The sequence below is a fragment of the Haemorhous mexicanus genome, chromosome 3, assembly GCF_027477595.1.
Source record: "Haemorhous mexicanus isolate bHaeMex1 chromosome 3, bHaeMex1.pri, whole genome shotgun sequence".
In the NCBI taxonomy this organism is placed as follows: domain Eukaryota; kingdom Metazoa; phylum Chordata; class Aves; order Passeriformes; family Fringillidae; genus Haemorhous; species Haemorhous mexicanus.
Window position 1 is genome coordinate 28307712 of NC_082343.1, and position 24374 is coordinate 28332085.

The 24374-nt window shown below is 38.1% G+C and overlaps 1 protein-coding gene across 1 annotated transcript in view; it reads left to right on the forward strand.

Moving 5' to 3' along the window:
* PRKCE (protein kinase C epsilon) overlaps positions 1 to 24374 on the forward strand; it is a 284370-nt gene that overhangs the window by 249358 nt on the left and 10638 nt on the right. Inside the window, exons 12-14 of the mRNA XM_059841205.1 lie at positions 6756 to 6894; positions 9116 to 9304; positions 13518 to 13664. Coding sequence (XP_059697188.1) covers positions 6756 to 6894; positions 9116 to 9304; positions 13518 to 13664 — 475 coding nt within the window. The remainder of the gene's footprint in view (positions 1 to 6755; positions 6895 to 9115; positions 9305 to 13517; positions 13665 to 24374) is intronic.

The following is a 24374-nucleotide window of genomic DNA, read 5'->3' on the forward strand; positions in this document are numbered from 1 at the left end:
GCTTGTGTGTTTTTTAAAGTAAACATGCCTGACAAGAGAATGTCACTATGGTCACATTAAAAGTCAACACTTCCCATTTATGTCTAGCCTGCTGTCTGAACTATCACCATTTTCTTCAATGAAAATGAATTATAGGATCTCTGGCTTTATTTGAAACCAAGTCTGGCATAATTCATCTGCTATTAGCAATTACACACAATGATACACATCAGAATAAGGTGGATTCACTTTATTCCAAACTTGACACTGGAAAATAGCAGTTTTCAAATCTACACAGCAGATTCTTCTGTATATTACTGAGTATGATTCTACTACAATGTTTGTGTTTTATATTATCTTTATTCTTTGATGATACCAAGTAATGTAACAGTGTCAAAAATTGTTTATCATAAATTCAGTAATTACTTAATGGATCAGCATAAAAACAATGCAGAGAAATTCCAAGGCTTTCAGCTAATCACAGGCAAACTGAGATAACCTACAACAACAAAAGCAGCAGAACCATCTTTTTCTCACTGTTAGTCTCACTCAGGTATCCCCCAACTTCCTCTCTGCTAACACAAACTGCTCTGCTGCCATGAATTCACTCACAAGCATGAGCAATCCAGTGTGTCCCTTATTTTTTACTCCATAGGTAAGGGAGGTCAACCTAATACCCAAAAACACTGCAATTATTGCCCATTTATGCTCAGTAACCTCAGAAAGTATGGGCTCCTTCTTTCCCTGAGAGATTTTCAAATGGGGAAAAAAAATATTAGTTTGTGTTTTCTTAGTAGGTATGGTTTGAATTTTCCCATTTATCTCTGATCTGTTTCTGAGGGGAAAAACAGTCTTTCTGATGGGCTGTGACTAAAATGCTTAGAGCAACAAAAGAATCCACTCTGGAAGTACAATCCCCTAATATACCTGTCCTGTTCTGTTTATGTGTGGAAACTGAGATTAAGTTGGCGAGAAGTGATCACTAAAGAAACTAACATCAGAACTTTTAAATTGTTAACTTTCCTTTATGTTTTCTGACTAGTTCCATATACAATTTCATCTTGCTTAGAATTGTAACCTAATACATTATTTATCAGTATTTTGAGGACGTCAAAGAGGAAATTTATGCTGGGTACGTGAGAGACCTGATGTAGGTGAGCATCTTTGTCTCAAAATCAACTTGGATATCCCTGAGTAAGTAAAAATGTAATTCTAGGAATGTAGAAGTCTTACCTTAATTAAACAGACTGAAAAAGTCATCTTGTTGAAATTTCTAATTGCTATGATGATCATATTGCCTTCAGTTATGAATTTCAGTAACACTAATAACTGGAGAATGATTCTGATGGTTTTCCATGTTCTTGTAGGAAGTTTCCTTTTTACCTTCTGCGGTTTTTTGTTTTAACAGTTTGTCTATTTAAAGCCTGCAGAGAAGATGTGATTTTCCCATGCAGGGGAACAATGGCAGTGATTTCAAATACACTATTGAAAGGGTTTATTGCTGTTGAAAGTCACTAAAAAAAGTGGTTGTTCTGTAGTTCTGTACTTTAGGCTTTTGTTGCTTTCAAATCTTTCTGAATGCTGATGTTTTATAGATGTTTAGTAAGGTACAGTGCTTCATTTAACTTTTACCTTATAAATAAATATTCCTGCTTTCAATGTTGTTATTTGTACATAATAATTATTATGCTTCATTCTGTGAAGTGTTGCTCAATCAACAGTCAGAGTAGAAGTGGTAAAGTAGCCACTGTAAAGTGGTTGCTTGCCAGCTTGTGATCATATTTCTCAGCTGCTTGATCTTGTTCATCAAATATATATTTATTTAGTCACTGCTGTTTACTGTGTTAAAGGCTACTGTTAGTAATGTTTGGCAGACTTTCTGATTTTACTGGTCCAAACCCATCTTGATTGTTTAACTGCCTTACTTTCAACAAGAAAACTGTGTGTTATCTAAATGACACTTGTGACGCACAGTGCCACTCACACAAGATGCTCATCTCTCTGGCTGCTGGTGGGATTCAGAGTTTAGGAACCCAGAGCTATGGAATGCTCATCCACAGAGCCTTTGGAGGAAGCCAAGGCACTCAGTGTCTCATGGCACTCGCGTGTGGAGGAGGAGGTGAGGGTTACAGAAGTTTTCACACAGGTTACCTGCAGTCAGCCTGCTCTTCTGTTCCAACTTGCACAAACATAACTCGTAATCCTGATTCTTACTTGAGACACAGCCAGTCATTCCAGCTTCTGAGGTGATTGTGATGCTGGCAGGTATGCAGAAGTAAAGACTGAGGCTTAAATTTCTCTTTAAAGCTTTCTCAGAACAAAACCTGCCCCCCTCCAAAAAAATGAAAACCAACCCACAATATTTCATGCAATGACTGCTCAAGTCAACTGAAGTGACTCTACAAAGTATCTTGGCAAAAAAACAAAGGAGAGAAACAGCTTAATGTAGCATTGCTGCATTCAAGAAATCTGAGCATTCTCCTGGCTTAACTGGTTAGGTTGTTTGCAGTTGCATGTAATTAATTACTCAGGTTGTAGGAACTCTTTTTGTCAGACACAGATGACTTTCTTACTCGCTACAAAGAGAATGCAAAATGAGAAAAAGAAGAATTTAATAGACCTTTGTCATTGAGCTATCTGATGCTGTATTATTTGGTACGTTCTGATTCAGAGGTAGACACTGGCACTAAATCCAGGAAAGAAATAAAAGACAGAATGGATCAGAATGGAACAATCTGTACAGAAGATTGTTTTACATTGCAGATATGGCTCTGTACTTCACTTTTGGAGGAGTGGGAGAGCTGGCTGTTTCTTGGAACAGTTCTGGGGAAATATGGGTCTAAAAGTTAAAAGTTTTCATTTTTTTTCAGTGAGGCTGCTACTCTGAAAAAAGAGCTTTCCTGACAACTCTTTTTCTCTTACTTTTTCATTTGTTTCCTTTTCTCTGTATGTTTTGCTTGTTGGGTTTTTTTTTTTTTTTTCCCTGGGAGGTGTTAAATAGCACATTGCCTATTCCTACTCTCGTATTAATTTAGTTAACTAACATTTCTTTTTCCAAAGTTGCATAATTAGAGGGATTTGGTGAGGTTTCTTGGTTTGGGGTAGTTTTTTCTGGTTTTTTTTTTTTTTTAATCTGGCAACTGTAAACTGGCAGAATGAATTTCAGTGCAAGCACTTTTATGGACTATGTATGACAATCTTGTGGGCTAGTGATGAATTTGGCACTTTGGCAGACTCCCAGCTTACCTTTTAACCTCCCCTGTGTACTTTGATGGGAATCATTCTGCTGTTGTTTTAGCCTCTTCCAGATTGCTTTTGAAACTCTGGTGCACTTTGTGATAGCACAAATCTACTGGTATTACATTTCATTATTGCGTGAGTAATGAAGCTGATGTCCTCAGTGCCTTCAATAGAGTTTTGAAGAGGCTTAAAAGCTTCACTGCACTCTTTTGGCTTGATAAAGGGGTCCCAGATGTTTTTTCTTCTTTCAAGTAAGATTACAGTTTGGTAAATAGTAAAAAAGTTAAATTGACTTGTGCTCTTACAGATAGGCTTAAAATTTCATTGTCACTCTTAACAGGTAGTCAGAATTTAATAATTAGACTCTTCCTAGTTTTCTCTTGGCTCAGTTTTTTTTATTCTGTTTTTTCACTGTGAAGTTAAATTTTTATTTCTAATTTCTGTGCCTTATATTTCCTTAAGGAAATAAAGAAAATGGTGAGTATCTTGTCCTTTTCCATTGTGGGATGCCTTACTGTTAGTGTTTTATTGCTGTTGAGGTTTCTCATAGCTTAGCACTTTCTTGGATTATTGACTGTATCTCCATTCAAGTTCATGGCTACCATATGGATTGCATTAAATTAAAGTTAAATTATTTTAGGTCCAGTGTGTCACCTACCTGCATGGGGAAATCCTGCAATCAGAGTTAAGACATCATTTTAGAGTCTTCTCATAAACACTTAATACTTAAAACACTTAATAAAGTGGATCCATTTTTCTAAGCAGCCTCTCAAATTTCTTCAGTTCCTTTCATAGTTATATGTATTATGACCTTCTTTCTAACAGTCCATTGTGATGGTGACTGTAAGTGGTTCCAAGATTACATCAAATATACTTATACTTTGATTTTTTTGTCTGAACATCTTGACTTCTTGAAATATAGCTTGTATTCTTATTTAGTTAAGGCACATCCAAGATAACACTGCACTTGGGAGGTTATAAGCTACAGCTACAATCTTGTTTCCTTCTTCAATCTGCAAGAGCCTTACCCTGATGATCACATTCTATTTGATGTTGCTACAGTCCAGTTTGAATGCAGACCTTTTTTATTGTAGTTCTTGTCATTCACTGAAGGAGCAGTTATGGGGAGACACATGACTTTTGAAACAGGGAGCTTTGTTTTGTTTTTTTGACTTCTTGTGGGGGACACACACACACTGTTTGCCCTGGCATTATGTTGGACAATTCTGGCAAATCACTTTCCAGAGGTAGAGAGAGGTGGTTACTTGAGGGTTTAAAGGGTTGTACGTGGGGGGTTATGTAGCAGCCAGCTGGACCTTGGATTGTTTAGGAACTGCTGCTATTAATGACCTTAAGGAATGATAAAATATGCAGTCTGCTCCAAGGGGTGCCTGGGTGACCACTGAGGACCTGCAAGAGCAGCGTAGCTGATCCAGAGATAGCGAAGTGTGATGTAGGGGATATTGAGTGCAATAAACATTTCTACAGCCAGAGTATACTTCAGCCACACAAAACCATATCTGTATGGTCTCCTTTATGTAGGAGACAGTGGGTTTGCTGTTACTGAGGTAAATATGACTTTATTGTGCCAGGTCAGGCTTGTTTTACATGCACAAACCACTTTGTAGCCTGTACATGGCACAACTATCTCTACATGCACAGTAAGTTCTCCAGTGCTTCCCAGCATCTGCTTTGTGGATGCATCATTGCAGATGTGCAGTGATTATGCAGACAGTGAGTAGCAAGTCCACTGTGTCCCAGAAACAGCTGATTTTTATGTTGGCCTGTGTACCTGCTTGAGGAATATATGGGCCAACATAAAAACGTTTAACAAGCATCAAAAGAAAAAAAAACCCAAAAACTAAAATCCACCTACTGAAATTGGTGTGAGAAGCAGAAAAGACCATTTCTGGGGAAATCCCAGCATGCTTGGACTTGTCTACAAAAACTCTAAACATACTGTAGCTTTGGAAGGGCAGTTTAATCAATTAATCTGCATAAATGCTTCCAGCATGTCTGGTGCCTGTGGTTCTGAAGGCTGGGATCTGACAAGGAGACATTTCTTTAGAAGAAATTCTCTGAGTGAAGTGAAGACTTCTCATCCCTCACTCAGGTCAAATTTGTTGGCATAAAGGATTTTTGCAAAAAAACCCTCATCTTTTCATAGGCTTTTGGGGTGAAATTAATTTACAGAGTCTGGCATAGGATTTTATTCTTCTTCTCTGATTTGGAACTTGCCTATACACACAATTTTCTTTTTTTAAACAATTCAACCTAAGGAAATTTGTGTAATTATTCCAGGAAAAAGAATTCTGATCAGAAACTGAGACAAAGTTACCTAAAGACGCGTTCTGCTTTTGATTCTCACCTCTCTATGTAATCATACATACAATACAATGTAGATATATTTTTATTTTTTATATATATATATATATATATATATATATATTTTGTATCTAAAAATACTAAGTATCTTTAGTATCAGAGATACCTAAAAGCCTAGACAGAAATATAAAAAGCAAATGTTGTTTTTATACACATGCAATATAAGTGGGATTTATTTGCCTTTGGATTATGTTTATGTTATTATATATCTTATATCTACATGATGAAGAGGTTTTACTTGTGGGGGGGCCAGTTCACTTCAGGTGAGAGTTCTTTTATGCACTGACTTGCTAGATCCTTTTGTTATTAAGTCTAAGGCTAGTGGCAGGTAAGTCAAATGGTACCTAGCATCTATTGTGTTGGAACATGTATTAACCATCAATGGTATATTTAGAAAATATGCAGAGGGCAAGACAGGAAAGGTGGATATCCTTTTCTCAACCTTTTTTTGACCTGGCCCAATTTTATAAGCAGACAATTGTGTGGTTTTGACACAAAGACATTTGTATGATCAGAAACAGCTGCTAAGATATGTTGTTTAACAATGAATGAAAAATATTCCTGTGAAATTATTTTTGAGCAGGCTTAAGCTACAAAAAATTGTGCTCCCAAGGATGGGAATGTTGTTTTTCATCCTTCCCATTGCAATCTGAACTTTGAATTGCTACTGTACATTAAGAATCAAACTCAGAGTAATCCAAGTTTGAAAATACCTATTCACTGAACCCATCTGCTGGAGTATGGATAAATTGGTACTCCTTGCTTAGTGCTAATGGAAAAAATAGAGAATGACTTCAGTGACCCATTTCACATTGACAGAATGATAGATCTGTAGGAAACAAGAAACTGACATCTTTCCCAAACTCTTCTGATGCTGCCTTGAATCCATAAAAGCTGTGCTTTCATGCAGCTACAGAGAATAAAGCTTAGTCTTACAAAATGCTTGCAATTGCCTGCTTCTTTATTTTATTTCCTTTAACCAGGTTTATTTAATGACTGCTACCAGCTTTTCATGCACGCTCAATGAAGGACAGTTTCTCAGTGATGTTTGGGAAACCATTTGTTTGTCAAATTCTGTTGTTTATTATGGAATTCAAGAGCCCATGATCAAAATTTGAGAGGTGATTTAATTTGAGACCTTTGTATTTCAGGGACCTGAAACTGGACAATATTCTTCTGGATGCAGAAGGCCACTGTAAACTGGCTGACTTTGGGATGTGCAAAGAAGGGATTCTGAATGGAGTGACCACCACAACGTTTTGTGGCACACCTGACTATATAGCTCCAGAGGTATTTTTTTGCAGTGCACTAAGAGTACAGATATTCTTATTTATCAGACTGTTACATGTGTAATTTTAGGCACTCTTTACATGTGTATGAAAACATTTAAGATGCAGACTAGACTCTGCTGCAGTTTTGCTTAGGTAGTCTTGCAGAAAATTTACTCTACTGCTCACAAGCACTATTCCTTGATGATAGGAGTGGTTTTTCTAGGATTTGTTTCTTGAAATTAAAGTCATTCTTCTTCTTCTCAATTTGCATATTTCTGAATCAGCATAATTATGATGATTTTTAGCAGCATTTAAGGTGCTAGATGCAACTGAGTATTGCAAATTTAGTAATCTGAAGTCGTTAGAAAAATGTTTTTATTTTTAAGTGAGGTTTAAAAGAACATGTTCATACAGAAGAAAGACTTGCACTGAAAGATGGAAACTAGATATAGATCCTGCATATTAGTTGGCAACATTTCAAGGTGTTCATTGGATAAAATAAATAGCTGAGAGTAGTGTGGCTTTTACATGTCCTAGATTTTAATATTCTGAGGTGCATTTCATAGTGCCTAAAATGAACCAATATTGAACAGTTATTCTGCTAGGCGGACTTTGCTCAGTTGAGTTAGTAACTTGTGCATCTTTCCACTTGGATATTCAGTGTGCAGGTTTAATGGAAAGGTGTTGCTGGTTTGTCTTTCTTCAAACATGAATTTGCAGTGAGGAAAAATGTTGCTTATTATTCCTTAGAGTCAATAAATCATAAATCCATACTGTTAGTCTTCATGGCTCTCCAACTGCAGTAGCACAACTGATAAGGTGTGAATCATCTTGAAACTTTTATTACGTAAATATGTTTCTTACAGAGTCTGAAAAGTATCCCAGCACTTAAAGAAAATAAATGCCAGTGTGGTAGTTGGGGCTATGTATGAATTTTTTCTGATTCGGTATACTAATTGAGTCCTTTGACAAATTCTTTGTTCTTCTTTGAAGCTATTACTGAAAATAAAGCAATAATAAGAACACAGGAAGTTTTACTGAAGCTTCCAATTTGTCATGTTAACTGCAGAAGTTTAGCTCCTGCTCCTATTTCTCTTGCATTGTGGTGATATGTTTGAATTTCCTTTTCTTCAGTAGCATCTGATTACCAAAGAGTTCCCAGGACACATGAAAAATACACATCTAATTTTCTGTATTTGAAGGCTATAAAATATCATTTCCTTTCAATGAGAAATGTGGATGGGATCCAGATCTGTGTATCCAAATGTTAAACTCATTTCTGTTTTTATGTTAAGACTGAATTTGGTTTTATATTGGTCTTGATTCCCAACTTCAGCACTAAGCCCAAGCAGTCCACCACAGGATTTCTCACTGCACTGTGCACTGTTGTGTAAGGAGTTGGTGGATTTGTTGCCATTCCAAGGCATTTTAAGGCAGCCAGCTTCACCTTAAGCAGGCACCCACTCCTCTTGCCCTGGTTCCCTGTCATGCTGAACCACTGCAGCCAAACTGCAAGCTTCTTTCCAATGAAAAGGAGATAAGAATTAAACTTGTTCCTGGTACAACAGTAGTTCTGTAACACCAAGAGCTACTATAAAACTCCATCGTGCTAAACTATTACTTGCCACTAAAGATATTTGCTACAAGGTTGAACTTGTGCCACTTGAGAAGTTGCAGCCAGTTTTTCCTGAAAGCCAGTGCAATTAAAGTGAACTCTGCAGCCATGTATTGTACAGTGGTTTAATGCTGTAAAAGGAACTTGAACAAAAATGCTTTTGGCTTCCTTCAGCCCTACCTAAAGGACAAGAATAAATCTCTCAGATGATCTCTGTGCAGCATTAGAAGCTGGTTCAGTTTGTTTTGTTCAAGATAGAGACAAGGAAATGTTTCACATTTTCCACCAGTCTGTTTTGTATATGTGATCTTTTTTCCCCTATAGTGTGACCTGCTTTAAACAGCTTGGGAGGATATGCAGCTCTTTTGCTCACAAGCATAGTCATTTACTCAGGGGACTGATAAACTCTCAGTACTTCTGAGAACAACATCTCATTGACACTTAGCTGTGCTAGTGCAAATTGCATGGCTAAGAAAGCCTGCCTGCTGTCACTGAAATCAGTGTGTGATTCAGTCCTGCTTAGGCACCGGGGCATAGAGGGTCTATCTCATGTTCAAACAGCAAATGTGCAGCTGAGACAGTTGCCTCACCTGTCTCTACAACCCAATCTCTTTTTCTGTGCTAGATCCTCCAGGAGCTAGAATACGGTCCCTCCGTGGACTGGTGGGCTCTGGGTGTTCTCATGTACGAAATGATGGCTGGACAACCCCCCTTTGAAGCTGACAATGAAGATGATCTCTTTGAATCCATCCTTCATGATGATGTATTGTATCCAGTCTGGCTCAGTAAAGAGGCTGTCAGCATTTTAAAAGCAGTGAGTCTTCCATTACTTGCCTTCCTCCTCATGGGTTTTTGGGGGGTTGGTTTGTTGGGTTTTTTCCTTGATTAAAATTGAATTTGCTGAAAGTTGTTGAGAGCAGTCACCACTGGGAGTTCAAGCACAGTTCAAAGTGCCCCTGTTAGGATAATGGGGCCTTGGATAAATTACACTGCTTGTGGGAAAGGAACACAATGTTTGTATTCCACGCAGTTGTACACTGTGTAAATCTGTGTACTGCAGATTCATGTTTCAGGGAAAACCCAACCAGCTAGAACTGTGCTATCACTTTGACACTTTATATGCCATATACTCCCACCACTAGAGTGGGAGAAGCACTACATAATTAAAGAAACAATGTATTTTATTTAACCCGCTTACAAAATTTCCTGTCTCTTTGCAGTTTTTCCCCTGTCATCAAGATGGGTTGAAAGCCCTTTATTTAGAGCTGCATGTTCTATTTTATAGTTCACATGATAAGCAGTCTTACTTAGTGTGATTGTTTCTGTTCTCGTTGGGATTTTTCAGTATGAGTGGTGACTTGACAGTAACTTGTGTCATCAAATGCCACCATTTTTTAAATCAGCCAATATGTACCACTGGGCAAATTTGGTTTTTAGACTACTTTTATAAAGTCAAGTTTATAAAGTCATTCATTACTATGAATGACACTGGCATAAATTCTTTCTTCTGTGCTAGTATCATCCTAAAATTGAAAGCCAAACAATACAGAAGCAGTTTGCCAATCCTTGGAGTTGACAAAATCCCGAGAAGGATTTTTGGCTTAAAAAAATAACTTGCTTTTTATTTATTCCATTTTTCCACTGTCTTTGAAACTGGAAAATCTCTGCCTTTCTATATATTTTTCTTTCAGCATCTGCAGTAAGGGAGATTTTCAATTAAGAAGGCAGCTGATAATGTAAAATCCTGCAGAGATCTTCATACAGGGTTATTGTGAAACTGTATATCAAACATAAACAAATTGTGATTTTAACACCAGTGGACAGCACATTCTGCAGAAATTCTCATCTTGACCTTTTGATGAAAATGTCTTCAGGCTCCTTCTACTGAGCAAGAGAGATGCTCTAGCAGTGATTCAAAGCAGAAGTCAAAGTTAGCCTCTCAGAAGTGTTTGCTGAAGTATCTCTTTTGCTACATTCACTGTAGTGGGAAGATGGAGGATTTTTTTACTGCTGCTAGTAATTTATTAATATTATTCTCCCTCCTCCCCCAAATAGCTTTCTGACTACTTTTTGTTAGCTCACATTATACTTTCATGCATCCATTTCTGTTTCCAGACCCTTTGATTATTTTACTTCAGCAATTAAAATATATGGACATGAGCTGCAGAGTTTGGGCTTTTATCCAGGGCTCAGGGGGCATTTTGGCACATTGTAAAGGAAGGGTTGTTGTCAGTTTTCATATCTACATCTGATTTTCATTGGAGTCCAGAGGATTTTCTTTTAAAGCTGACTTTCCTACAGAACTTTCCTGGATCTACATTTTGATAGTAGGAATGGTGATTTGTGTCTTGCTGTCACCATAGCCTTTCAGGCATAAATTGATACAATTTAATGGAGCTGTGGCAATTTACACCATAAATAAAAGACATTTCCTTAGGATTAGCAACCTGCTGCCTACCAATGTCTGGTGCGAAACCTGCTTGAAACTTGTGTTCTTCACCTGACACTTGTCCATAGGAAGAACAGGAAAAACAGAGGAAAGAAAGAGGCGTCTATGCATTTTACTGCTGAATGGTAGCAAGGGATTAACTTTGGAGCACTTCGTTTCCTCACATTGTGCTTTGAGACATGAGTTTCATTCTTTTGAAACTGCTTTTTTTTTTTCTTTACAGTCCTTCAAACACCATGTAAAGAAAGTTTAATAAGAAGACATTCTCTTGTATTAAGTGGTGATGTTGTCTTATTTTCTGAAGAAAAAGTTTTCCTGTTATTTCCATCAAAACACTGAGGATGATATTAAAGCTCACTATTACAAGGCAGCGTGTTGCTTATCCCATGAAAATCCACACATCTTATTAGTCCTGTTTCTGTGAATTGACAGGAATTGCTATTTAAATTCTTTCCTGTGTAGTAGGGAAAACAATTCTTTATTGAAATTGGCTCTCTGCTTCTTCCCAAGCAATGGAGAAATGTTGTCTCTACAGTGTGTGTTCCCTGCGTACTGGGATGACAATCTCTGGCTGTAGAAGCAGAACTCTGTTTTTAAGCTGTGTGATTTATTTCAAGAAGCAAAATTTGGGGAGCCTAATGATCCTTGATTCAAGACCTGAGCAGCATTTTGTACTGTTATCACACAAGTCAGTAGGAATGCTGATCCTAAAAGGCTTCTTCTTTCCTGCCTTAGCCATAAAAAGGTTTATGGCAGTGGCTGTCAGCTCCATTTGCAACCATCTCTTCAGCAGAGTGCAGTTAACAGCTGTGTCTGTCCTGACAGTTGCATCAGTGCTGATGCTGGTGATAAACAGGGAATAAATGTCAGCTTTTGCTTCAGAAATAGAAAGGGATTAAATTAATGCAATTAAGTACCTGCTTTAGAAGTTAGATATTTTTTCTTTATATATGCATGTGATATTTTTGTTTAAGTATTCATTCTTAAAATACATTCTCTTTCATCATCCATTTCACAGTTTCATGAAGTTTGTGAAATAACAGCATTAACTGGACAGTCTAGTCACATTGTTATGTCCTGGGCTTCCTAAAAAGTTACATGTTCAGGTGCTTTCCCTGTCTCCAGTTTAAAACAAAGATAAAGCATGGCAGATAGTAGGATCATATTTCACTTTTTTGATACCTAGATAATATGGCACAAAAAGCACATCCTGCAGTTTCCATGTTCTGTTTCTGCAATACATGTGCCTGCTGGTTCCTGGCCTGCTCGCTCCAGTCCAGGAGATGACATAAAGCAGAGGAATGTAGGAATGCCTTTTGCGGTTTTTCAAGAGACCTCACCAAAGCACAGTAATCCTTTCAAAACCTTTATTTCTCCTGCTCATAGAAAAGATTGCCTGTAGTTTAGATATGACTTGCCCACTTGCAAAAGAACTTGCAGAGCAGTTGAACTCAAGACCAAAGAGAAGGATCATCTTCAGAACGGTGCGTGTATGGCAGAGACCACAGACAGAATTGCCTTGCTGATCTATGCTCTACCTTTAAAATGACAGCAAGGGTATTCTTCTGTAAATGGTTGATCTAGATATCTAAAACCATTCTAAGGGCTTAAGTAGCTACTTACCTCATAACTGGAGCACTAAAGCAAGGGCATGCACTACAGTCATTTATTTTATTCTATGTTTGGGGTTTTTTTCCTACAGAAGTATAGTATAATGAGATACATAGGTTGAAAAGGCACTGAACAGTTATTACATTCTGTTTACTTTGTATACTTTTCTAAATTTAAAAATGTTATGTAATGGCTGAATATGAAGTTATAGCAAAGCTATTGAGCTAATTCTGTAATGTGATTGTGTTTATAAGAACAGCATTCATTGCTACTTGAATTGCAAGGATTCTGTGTCCACAGAAATTAGGAAATTAGTAGAGCAATTGCTAATAAAAGAAGAAAAAATAACAGAAAAATCAGGTAAAGTATTATGAGCTGCCATCAGTTGATATCAATGTCTTACACCATTTGTACAGCTTTTTTCTGACAGGAATAGTAATAGTTTAAACATGAGAAGTTTATAAATTACCACAGCGGAGGAGACCGGTTAGTTCCAGTCGCTGACACTGATCATGTACTAAAAATGAAAGAGAATGTGTGAGTAATGTCATGGGGGACATGACATAACTTCCCATTCTCAAGGGAAGCTTTCTGCAGGTACTGGTCACTCTGTCTCTGGAGGGTTTGAGATCGTCTTTCTTTCCTTAAGTATTTTTGGCTAAAGCTGAATGTAGATATGCTGAAAGAGAATCTAGTCCTTTAACACTCCCAGTCAAATGAAATTAAGAGGTCTCAACAATAAACTGGAAGGGTTTCCTGCTGTAAATTTACAGTTTGGAGTCTCTGAATCTTATGGTTTGGCTGAAACCTCTGAAATATGGAGTGCCAGAAGAAATAACCTTCTGAAAGGGGACTGTCTCTAAAAACATGGCTTTAAGAATTACAGGGCGTAATTGAGCAGCAAATGATTTCCAGGGATTGCCATTCATATTTTAACTTTTCCCTCCTTTCCCTGTCCACCCTGTAGTTCATGACAAAAAATCCTAACAAGCGACTTGGCTGCGTGGCGTCACAAAACGGGGAAGATGCAATTAAGCAGCATCCATTTTTCAAGGAGATTGACTGGGTTCTTCTAGAACAAAGGAAAATCAAGCCACCCTTCAAACCTCGGATTGTAAGTAACAGTTTGTATAACATTCAGAGAAAACTTGGTTTGGCAATTCTACTTGTTGGCTTTACTGAGAAATGAGATTACCCGGGGCGGTGTTTTGGGGGCTGAAATAGTAACATAAAAACTGCACTGAGATTTATTTGTCGTTGTTTCTGTGAAGGTAAGTGTCAGAAATAAATGTAATGCACAGAAAAATGTTCATGTTCATCCACATAAACCATGAGAAAGTGAAAAGCACTTTTTTAATTATATGCTGTGTTCTCAAAGATGCTACAGCCAGAAAAGATTTTTTCAGTTGATGTATACTGTCCATACTTTCTGTGTGAGCTCTTTACAGTTGTGTGTTGCTGATGGCCACTGGATTTTGTAGTAAATCACAGACAAGAATTTATAAGGAATAATATTTTAAGTGAAGAAGCTTGAAAAAACTGCTTCTTGGGGGAAAGAAACATACATTATGATTAGATAAATTTATATATTAACATTTTCCTGGATAATAACCATTTCTATTTTAAAGTAACAAAAATCTGTTAAGAACAGCCCCACCTCCAGCAAGTACAAAAGCCATGCAAAAATATTTTATTCTGGATTTTCTCTGGATGAAAACACTTACAATTAACCAAATGTCACAGAATGCATGTGGTTACTTCTGTGCTTACACACTGCAAGAGGTTAGCTTTATGAGAAATCCTCTGAGACTGATTTGCATATTTTGATTTCACACGTTCCTAATTACAATGTTTGATTTGCCTGTGGATACGGTCAAGGTTGTCCTTTGTTTCTTTCTTTAGATAGTTTACAAAGGTATTAAAAAACACAAAAAGCAAAACAAATTAGCAAAATAAAGACCTTAGGCCTCAACTCTGAATCCTGAATTAAATTCAGAGGCGAAGAAGTCCCTTCTGTTTTTGAAGAATTGCTGTGTGTTACCTGCAATGCCTTTCCTTTGAGTCCAGTGAGATGCCTTTCCCCAAGTTCCTTGTGTAGATGGTGAAAGGGGAACTGACTGTCCAAACTAGGAGCTTGAGGCAGCTCCTCTGAGTCCTCTCTTGGGGAAATCTCTCTCTCTCTGTAGCTGTGCAGAAAAAGCCCAAAGGAAAGCCCTTATGAATGCCTTTCTAGGAGTACTAGTAAGGTACAATGTTTGGAGTCCATAAGGAAGGTTTTCCTAATGTTTTGGAGGATGGAATCCTTACAATGCCCTATGTGCAGGCGGAGCTGGCCTGAGCCAGCCCCACTCCTGGGGGTGCAGCCAGTCCCTTTCCCTGCTGCCCAGCTCCTCGCTGCAGGTGTGGCAAGCTTGCAGCTGCTGCCTGAGCTGATGTACGAGCCTCTGTGCTGCTGCAGGAAGTGTAAACCCCAAATTAACTCCTTTAGTACCTTTCTGAAGCCTGTTTAGTACTGTGGCTCTCTTCCAGGCAGGTTCCACAGCTCTCAGAGAGCTGCACTTGGGCAAGGTCTGTGTTTGGCTGAGTTGCATTTGTGTAGCTCTTTTCTTGTTTTCACAGGAATTTGGCCTTTCATCTCACCGTAACTTTTGTTGCTTTGCTCAATACTCATCAGAATTTTGTTTTTAAGTCACGATGAACTATTGCAGAATTATTTTCACTTTATGCTTGCATCTGATTTCCAGTTTCCTTTCATCTAGTCTGTTTATTGGCTGTTTTCCTTTCATGATTAAGATGCACGGTCCCTTTGACAATAGGTATTTTTATGAGGCTTTTATTATTTTTGTAACTACTCCCTTTAAGGACTGTGGCAGTCCTTAAAAGTCAGGAGGCATTTCATCTATCAGGTGATTTTATTAATTGCTGATATGAATGCCTTCTCAGTGGGGTTTCTTTCTCTTTCTGGTGATTATTTCATTGTTATTGTATTGTATAGCCCATCCTATTTTGTTACTTCCTGTTGTTTTGTTACTTTTCCTCTTTTCTGCTTTCTTCAATGGTATTTTAATTGAATCACTCAGTTTCAGTAGTGATTGGAGATTATTTCAGAGTAGTCTGAAATTTGTATAATTTTAGGACAGCTCTTTACTCCTTAATAATTGTTAAGGTGATTTTATACATCCTTATTTACACTTCTGGTCATTTTTCTTCAGGCTACTTCTCTAATGTTGGATTTTCATACTAATTCTTTCTATATTCTATCTACCAACTTTTTTCATCCTACCAGATTTGCTTCCTGCAGTCTAGTACCTCTGTATGCTTGGATTTTTTTCTGAACTCTTTTTTTTTTTTTAATATATACATAGTGGTGAATTCAGATAATATGTACTCTGTGTTAAAGGGATTTATTATTTTCATGTTCTCAGTCTGCTCTCTCTAAGGTATCTTCCCCAGTGACTGGGTCCTATCAGCTTTTACTGATAACTTTGAGCATACCTTATATATTTATGATCCATATTTATGATCCATCAGCTGTTTTGTGCCAAGTGTATAAATTTTACAGTTGTTTGGATTTTATTGTTTTATAGCAATCTTTGAGCAAGGTCGTACTTAAATTTTTATTTGTCCTCTTAAAACTGAATGATGTATTACTTGGAAAGTTAGAGGTGATATAGATCTAGGCTGGAGAGAAAGATCACACAAATGAAAGATAATTATTAATTATTCATCCTCAGAAATGGCAAAGAAATTTAGGGCAGTAAATTTCAAGTGCTATAAAGGTAGTTTTGTATATTTGCCAAGATAGACCAGATTGCACTCACTTTGAAAAATTGTGAGAAGAGGGAAGAAGTGAACACTAATGAAATATGATCTACTTTAAAATTGTCATTGAGAGTACTTCTCTAAATTCAGTTGTGGGTGTAGCATTGAGATTAATTGGTTCAGATTAACAAACATAACTGTTCCATAGCAGTGGAATAACTATGGAAAAAAACATAACTAATGCCTGTGCTTGGAATGGTTTATGGTTTTTAACATCTTTTGGTATTAATTAAGGGCTGTTGATTATTTAAAATTTGTAATGTTAAGAGAGGATTAAAAAAATATTTTAATCTTGTGTTTAGGAGGGCCTAGTTCTGTGAGAAGATCTGTGAAAAGAGAGGCCAGATTATTAGTCAGAAAATAGACATTCTTGCATGTGATATGTGAGTGTAGATATATGTTGGGGTAAAAAGTGTTCAATACATATATAGTTGTCTGTGCATTTAAATTGAATTTTGCATGCACATACAAGAATGCATATATTTACACAGGTAGTCTTCTATTTTCTGACCAACCAGTAGGATGACTAAGGGGGGAATATTTATGATTATATCATAAACCCTTTCAAAATAAAACAATACATAAAATATGTTCAAATGAGCTCCAGGCAATGTAAAGTGGTGCCACTAAACCAGTAAGGTCATTAGGGAAAATGGGCAAACACTGAGGTCCCATCAGACAGTGGAATAATCTGCCAAGGGAGGTCATGGAGGTGGTATTGTGGAAAAAGCCTTGCTTCTGTTCTGCCTCACTCTTCTCAAAACACACGAGTTCCCTGATTAGCACAGCTGCCTTGCTTTTCTCTTACCTACCATCCTTTCTCTGCCATAATAAATTTTCTGAGCAGCTATATTACACGGTACTTTCAGGTGTGCTTCTGCATGGTTCAGGTATGTCACTTCAGCTCTGCCAGCCTTAAGTCTGAATTTTTCAATTGAGCTTGGGAAAAAAACCTGCATGGATATTTATTAGCCAAACTCTTAAAGGTTTTTGTTGTTCCTTTGTTTGTTTTTTAAAATCTCATTCACGCAGTGCATGGATGTAATTATGTTCCTTATTATACCAGAAATATACCATTAATGTCTTTCTAGTTTGTACATGATTTGATTATTCTAATGATGCTTTGGAAGCTGAAATTTCTTCCTGTGTCCAGTATTAGAGTGGAAATTACCAAAAGGATTTTGAAAAGCTGCCTATGTTTTCTGGAAAGCTTGCAAGAGTGCTCTGAACAGAGAACTCATACAAATAGCTGAGGTTTAAACTGCTAAAAAGTGACAGAAGTGCCACCCTAGGCTGTCCTAGGTAGAGACAGTGGAAGCAGATTTGGTGGCTCTGAAACCTGCTGGGAAGGGTGACTGCTTCTGCAGTTAATGACTTGGAATAGAGAATACAGAGGGGCTAAAATGCCCTGGGGCTCAGTCCTGTGATGCATGTTATCTGCCAACTCTTCCTCTCATAAATCTAGGATCATAAGGCTTTTCAGTGGTAAAATTAATTTTACATATGTGTGTGTATATTAATTAATTAATTAATTAATTAATTAATCAATTAAATAAATAAATAAATAAATAAATAAATAAATATTGTTCCATGTAGAGCTATTCTAAATGTTAAACTAGTGTAGAAAAAAAGTCATAGCTCTGGAGCATGTACATTAGGAATCTAGCAAACTGTTGAGCAGCTAGACAGAAGATACTGGTTACATCTAAGGTCCAGTGACCTTGCAGTGTCTTTGGAGATCATTTTTACTGTTCTTCACAGCGTGTCTTGAACATTTCTGAATATTATTCATCTCTGAATGCAGTTGTGAATATGTAATTGCATATGCAATAAGTACCATTTTAGTGCAGACAGATACCTTTTCTCCAGAGCACCTGTTGTGAGACAGAAAATCCTTTGAGGCATTTTATTCCTCTGTTGAGATTTTTTTTGCATATACTATTCCTGGTATTTTATTTATTTTGGAGTATGAGATTTCCATGATCAGTAGCCATAAGGCCAGGCTATGGTTTACAACATAATTTATTGCTCAAGAACCACAAAGACCTTGACAGCTCTCAGTGATTCTCTGCCCCCCATCTTTCTTTGTTTCCATGGCTATATTCCTGGCTTGGTTGAGTTGCTTATTTCCACTTTCAAACTGCATTTGCCATCTTAAAAATTAAAACAATGGTGCATTCAATTGATCAATTCCTTACATAAGTTATTGATGTGGTGGTAAGTGGGGTAGATCCTGCTTGGTGGCATGATGGGATGATTCTGTCTATCCATACCAAGCACAAACTATGCAATAAAAATAGTAATTGAAACAGATTACTGCTTCTGCTTTAATGTGTATTGATTAAATTTGTATTTTTATAGTTCTGTGCAATAAATTCTTTGTGCCATTTCTCAGAGCACAGCTGGCCAGCTGAAAGTTTTCCATAGTAAACCTGTGGCCTGCTGACATGTCAGCAAAATCAGCCAGCAAAAAAGCCCAGAAACAAGTGCACAAGTGGCAAAAAGAGGTGCAGTATCACAGTCCCTCTTGCCAGGGGTGAAGGAAAAGCACTGCCTAAAATTTGTTACTCATTTGGCTGAAGTCAGTGAGCAACAATTTAATAGAGTCATAGAATAGTGTAAAGGATCTTTAAAGGTCATCTAGTCCAACCCCTCTGCAGCGAGCCTAATCAACCATATCAGGTGCTCAGAGCCATGTCCAGGTTACCCTTGAATGTTTCCAGGAATGGGGCATCTCTCACCAATCTGAGCAACCTGCTCAGTGTTTCACTGTCCTCACTGTAAGCAATTTCTTTCTTATAACTAGTTAAAATCTACTCTGTTTCAGTTTAAAACCATTACCCCCTGTCCTATGGCAACAGGCCCTACTAAAAAGTTTCTCCTTTTCCTTAAGCCCCCTTTGAGTCCTCAAAGTCCACAATATAGGGTCTCCCTGGAGTCTTCTCTCCTCCAGGCTTCATAGCCCCAACTCTCTTTGCCCTTCCTCGTAGGAGATGGGCTCCAGCCCTCTGAAGGCTTCCTTTTTGATTTCTGCAGAATTAGACCAACAGAGTGAAATCTCTCCTATTTCTTGGTCACAGTGGCTCCATGTGCTGCAAGGAGCTGTGAGACAGAGGAAGCACTTAGGCACTGTGCTGCAAAGACAGTCTCACTACATGCACACTGCTGTCCTTCCAGACTGAGTTTTCACTGTCAACCCTTGCAAATGTGCATGCCAACAGACAGACCTGCCTCTTTTATCTACCCTATTGCCAATGTCAGGGTTGGGAAAATTTGAGACACTGTCTAAGATGTCCTCAACATGAAAAAGCTGAAGAACTCTCAGTGACAGCATAATACAAAGCCTGGTAAAACAGATGATTGCCATATGTATTTCTTTCTAGCAATTAAGACAAATTTCCATCACTAATGGCTTTATCAGTGCCTGTGGCAATCCATTCCTAGTGGGGCTTTATGGAGATGAAGTTAACAAAATCATATTACAGTGATTCACTGTCAACATGCAGCTTTCACAGAACAATGCATTATTTTAATTTTCTCAATGCACTCATAATTTTTTGGTTTTCCATTCTAAAAGCTCAATTTCCTCAAGAGCATTAGATACAAAATGAATGGGGTAGCCTATTGCAGTATTGTATCTTGCACTAAGGAGCAACAGCTGCTGCTGGCCTGTTCATCTAATATGACTTCCTTCATTTTGCAGTGTCTTCAATTTCTATTGGTACATCACTGAGAATATGTTCTAAATAATTGTGTGTTCCTTCTTCAGTTCTGATTTCTTAGGGTAGAGAGCTGATCTAGCAGCTACAAAACCAGAGACCCAAGAATTGCAAGATATATAAGTTCCTCCACCAGATTTTCTAGAAACTCATTATGTGGTCCAGGCTGCATCATCTATACTTTTCTCAGTTCAATTTTCCCTGTGTGGTAATCACAGGCAAAGCTAAGGGCCACTGAAAAAATACGGCTGAGAAATGTCAAAAAACAAGTGCTAAAGATCAGCCTGCTTCTAAACTGACAGAATGCTTAGGACTTCCCTTGGAAGAGTGTTCTTATGCTATACCAGACCTCAGTGTTAGCAGATTTCCTCTCAGCCTCAAGTTGTGCCTTTCTCAGCTCCAGTAACTCTAAGATAATGATAAACCACTGTTGAAGTCCCTCCCCCCTTAGTTATCGCTATCTGAGCCACATTGCCTGTATGCAGCTTCCTTTGAGAACCTCAACTCCCTTGCTAAGTCTTGACTTAAGGATGCCAGCAATGTGTCCCCTTTCAGTTTTGCACTGCAGCAAAGGTTTGAAATAAAGTCATTCCCAAATATTGAATTCTAGTCGTAGCCAATTGTCGTGGGTTACAACTGGAGTCACTGAGCACCGTGAATTTTCTTTTCCCCCTCCCCTGAAGGAGTGAAAAACTGGCAAAATTGTGGCAATCCTTTGCCTATGACTGAATGAGAAGCTGGATGCCCCCAGTGTTTGGAAGCTGGGTAATAAGGAGCAAATACAAATCAGCACCTCTGGAGAGTCAGCTGGGCTGTTTGCACAGGCAAACAGGCAGACCTGCCCTGTGGGTAGGTGCTGCACTGAATGGCTCCCAAAAAATGTCTTCAATTAGAGAGGTGTGCGTTCAAATTGCTGCAGCACCCATCTGCTTACTGTGAAATACGGCTGGAATCCTTAAAGAGGGACCATGTTTCTGGAGAAGACTTTCCAGTATGTTAGCCTAGTTCTATATTTGCAGATTTATTTTCATACATGAGTAATAACAGGCAAAGATTCTTTTTTTTTTACTTTTTAATGAGGGATTTTTAACCTAGTGTTGGGAAGTCATGATACTGTTTTGGTGGGGGTTCTTTGGCACACCTCTACTTTTTTGTGACGATAGATTGTATCATCATCCATGCAGAATTATGACTTTGCCTTTAAGCTGTGGGGAAGAAATCCTGTAAAATGCAGTATCATTCAATAGCACCAGAAGGAACATAGGAAATTACAGGCCAAGTAAATTTCTTTTTGTATAAATGTTCTCTCTTTTCAAGTTTGCTTCAGTGTGAATGTCCCTCTTTAAGGTAAGGCCTTCAATATGGGGAAAATGTCAAGGTAGGTCCACTTTTAGGCCTAATAACCTTGAGGTGTCCCTTCAGTTTCATAATATATTTCCATTCAGTCATCAGTGCATGGCAATGAGCATTTAGCAGATGGGCACGCAAGGGGCTATACTGCATGCCTTTGCATGAAGTGTTACTGCTTAGGCACTGGGGAGTGATCTTGAGACCTCAGACCCTCATGTACCATTATTACACATTGAACATGATGTATTTCCCACTTGCTGCAGACATTTCAGGTGTAGGAAAACTGTGGGCTTTCTTCTGAGAGTGATACCGCGTTGGTTAATATTGAAACACGAAAAAAATGTTTAGAAATGGGTACACTGTCAAAATGATTAACATACATCCTTTAAAAAAACTAAAGAAAAATGGATGTGGACTTTTGAGACAGATTTTTTATTACTGACAATCATAATGGTGGACCTCCTACACTTTTTCTGCATGCTGCCCCTGCCACAAGGTATCGTGAAACAGAATATTGAATTTCAGATGATTCCTAGAAGTTACACTTTTCTGCTACTGGGTTGGAGTGTTAGCCAGGTGGCTGCTGATTGAGAAGCATTGGATGTTTCCAGGCAATGAAGTTCAAGATCTCAGCTGAGCTTGCTGCAGGCAGCTGTGAACAGCAAATAGTACCATAGTTATTCCTGCAGCGTAGCTCGGGCAATCAGTCCAGTGGCTGGGCAGGACAGAGAAGTTTGGAACACTCCTGCCTCTTCCCTCAACAAAGTAAAAGACCTTGGTTTTCTAAGCTTCAACTAGCTTGGCACTTTGTGCAACCTCTAAATTTGCCCAGGATGTAAGTATAGAGCTTTTGAGGAGCCTATGTGCAGCTTAGAGAAATCAGAAGTGAGTGAGCTGGTATTTTTAAGGGATTTCAGTGTCAGGGTTCTTTTGAAAGTACAAGGTTTTGTTTTCCCAGAATTTCTCATTCTGTTAAAGAGTTAGTCTGATTTGGGTTTTTTTTTAATTTTCTTCAGTGTCAGTGCCTCCAGCAGCTGTTTTTAGATGTGATTACCATAACACTAGAATTACAGAAGTTTGAAAGCTACTTCCCAACACTGCAAGTTCCCAAATATTTATAAGTTAAACAACTTTTATTTTGCTTCTTTTGATTCTGTACTGGAGATCCATCAGTATTTGTTTGGTTTGCTAAGTCCTGGTTTTATAGCACTAAAATATTTTCATACTGGATAATTAAGTTCACATAACCATCTGTTAAGTGTACATTGTTAAGTGGTGCCCTTTGTGATAGAGAGATAAGCAACCAGAGTGTACCTGCTTTCTTTTTGGGCTTCCCTAGAAAAACACAAATTCTGTTTCACTTTCTGACTGCTTTAATCTCCAGTGCAATTTTTATGAAGTTATTTAAACCATAAGGTGAAATAATCTTTTTATGTTCACTTGCATTCTTATGTACATTCTCAATAACTCAGAAATATTTTATTTTTATATTAATGTAGCTAATATGTAATATTTCTGGGCTGGGCCTGATCCTGATGTCAGTAAAAATCAGTGGAAAAACACCAGGTGATTAAGAAGCAGTAGCATCTGGCTCTATAGCAGAAGGTGGAATTTATCAAAAAAAAAAGTCAAGACTCATTGAAAGCTGGCCTTTTCTGACTAATCCCATCCCAGCTGGAGTCCAGTAAACATTGAGTATAAAAAGAGCTTTGGCTTTGGGTTTATTTCTCATGCAGAACTTTCTGTACTAGCACTACACTATGCTAATGCAAGGTGTTACCAGGGTGTTCACCCAAAATGGGCAGCAAAAATGTGTCAGTGTGTGTTCCCAGCTCAGCAAACTGGTGCAAAACTTCATTCCTTTGACATATGCACTGCTAGGCAGAGGGAGGACTGAAGCAGCTGATGTGTAGCTGCTTATCTACAGCAGCAGGACAGGAAAGACCCCTTTACATGGTGAAGAGTCCTAGCACTCCGTCAGCTGCTGCTTTCCTCTTGTCAGGCTGCTGTGCTGGCACAAGGGATTTTGTTACTGTGGAGGCACAGACCTTGTACTGGTCCTCTCAACAGCATGCTCCAGGGGTCACCTGCTTAAATCCTGCAGGATGAGAGGAACACTCAGTATAAACACTTGCAAAAAACGTTAAGCAGAGATCTCGTTCCTTGCATGCCATATTCACTTTTGTGAAGGACCTAGAGAGCAGCAGCTCTCTCGGCTGAATTCTGGAGTATGGAAAAGAAGGATTTGAAGACCATGACTGCCCGTGACTCTTTGGAAGACTGTGATTATATTTGACCAGAACAGGAAGAAAGGGAGATTGAGTTTTTGCTGTCATGTCTGCATTAACAGCTCAAATTCCCAGCAAGATGGGATTCCCACTATGCAAAAAGCCACATAAGTGAGAGACAGTCAGGAGATTTTAGACAGCGATAGAGGCATCACAGCCCACCAACAGGAGACCAAAAATAGGAAGAAAACTAGATGAATGGTGAAGAGAAAATTACTCAAGCTCAAAGCAAATCAGTAGCAAAACCAAGAATTAAAGTCATGTCACTACAATCTCTGCTATGTCATGCCGAGCCTTTGAATAAAACTGTATTCTAAAAAGGGCAGTTACAGGGTCTGGAAGAAAGGTGGAAGAAGATGTATTGAGAGGCAGAAGTAACAGGCATTCATGCATAGTCCTACAGTGTCTTTTATTTGGCCTATGATCTGTATGTGCATTAGTCAAAAAGAAAGAAAGGTAGCATCCTCAGCTGCTTTCTAAAGTCACATACATCTTTATTTTGCTCTGTTTTTGTAAAGACTTAAAAATAATCATTACACTTAAAATTTAATCTCTAACAGTTCAGAGGTCTTAGCAATATTCATCATTGTGTAGCTTTCTCTATTTGTCTTAGGTAAAACCTGCTATACCATTTTGCTGTATGAA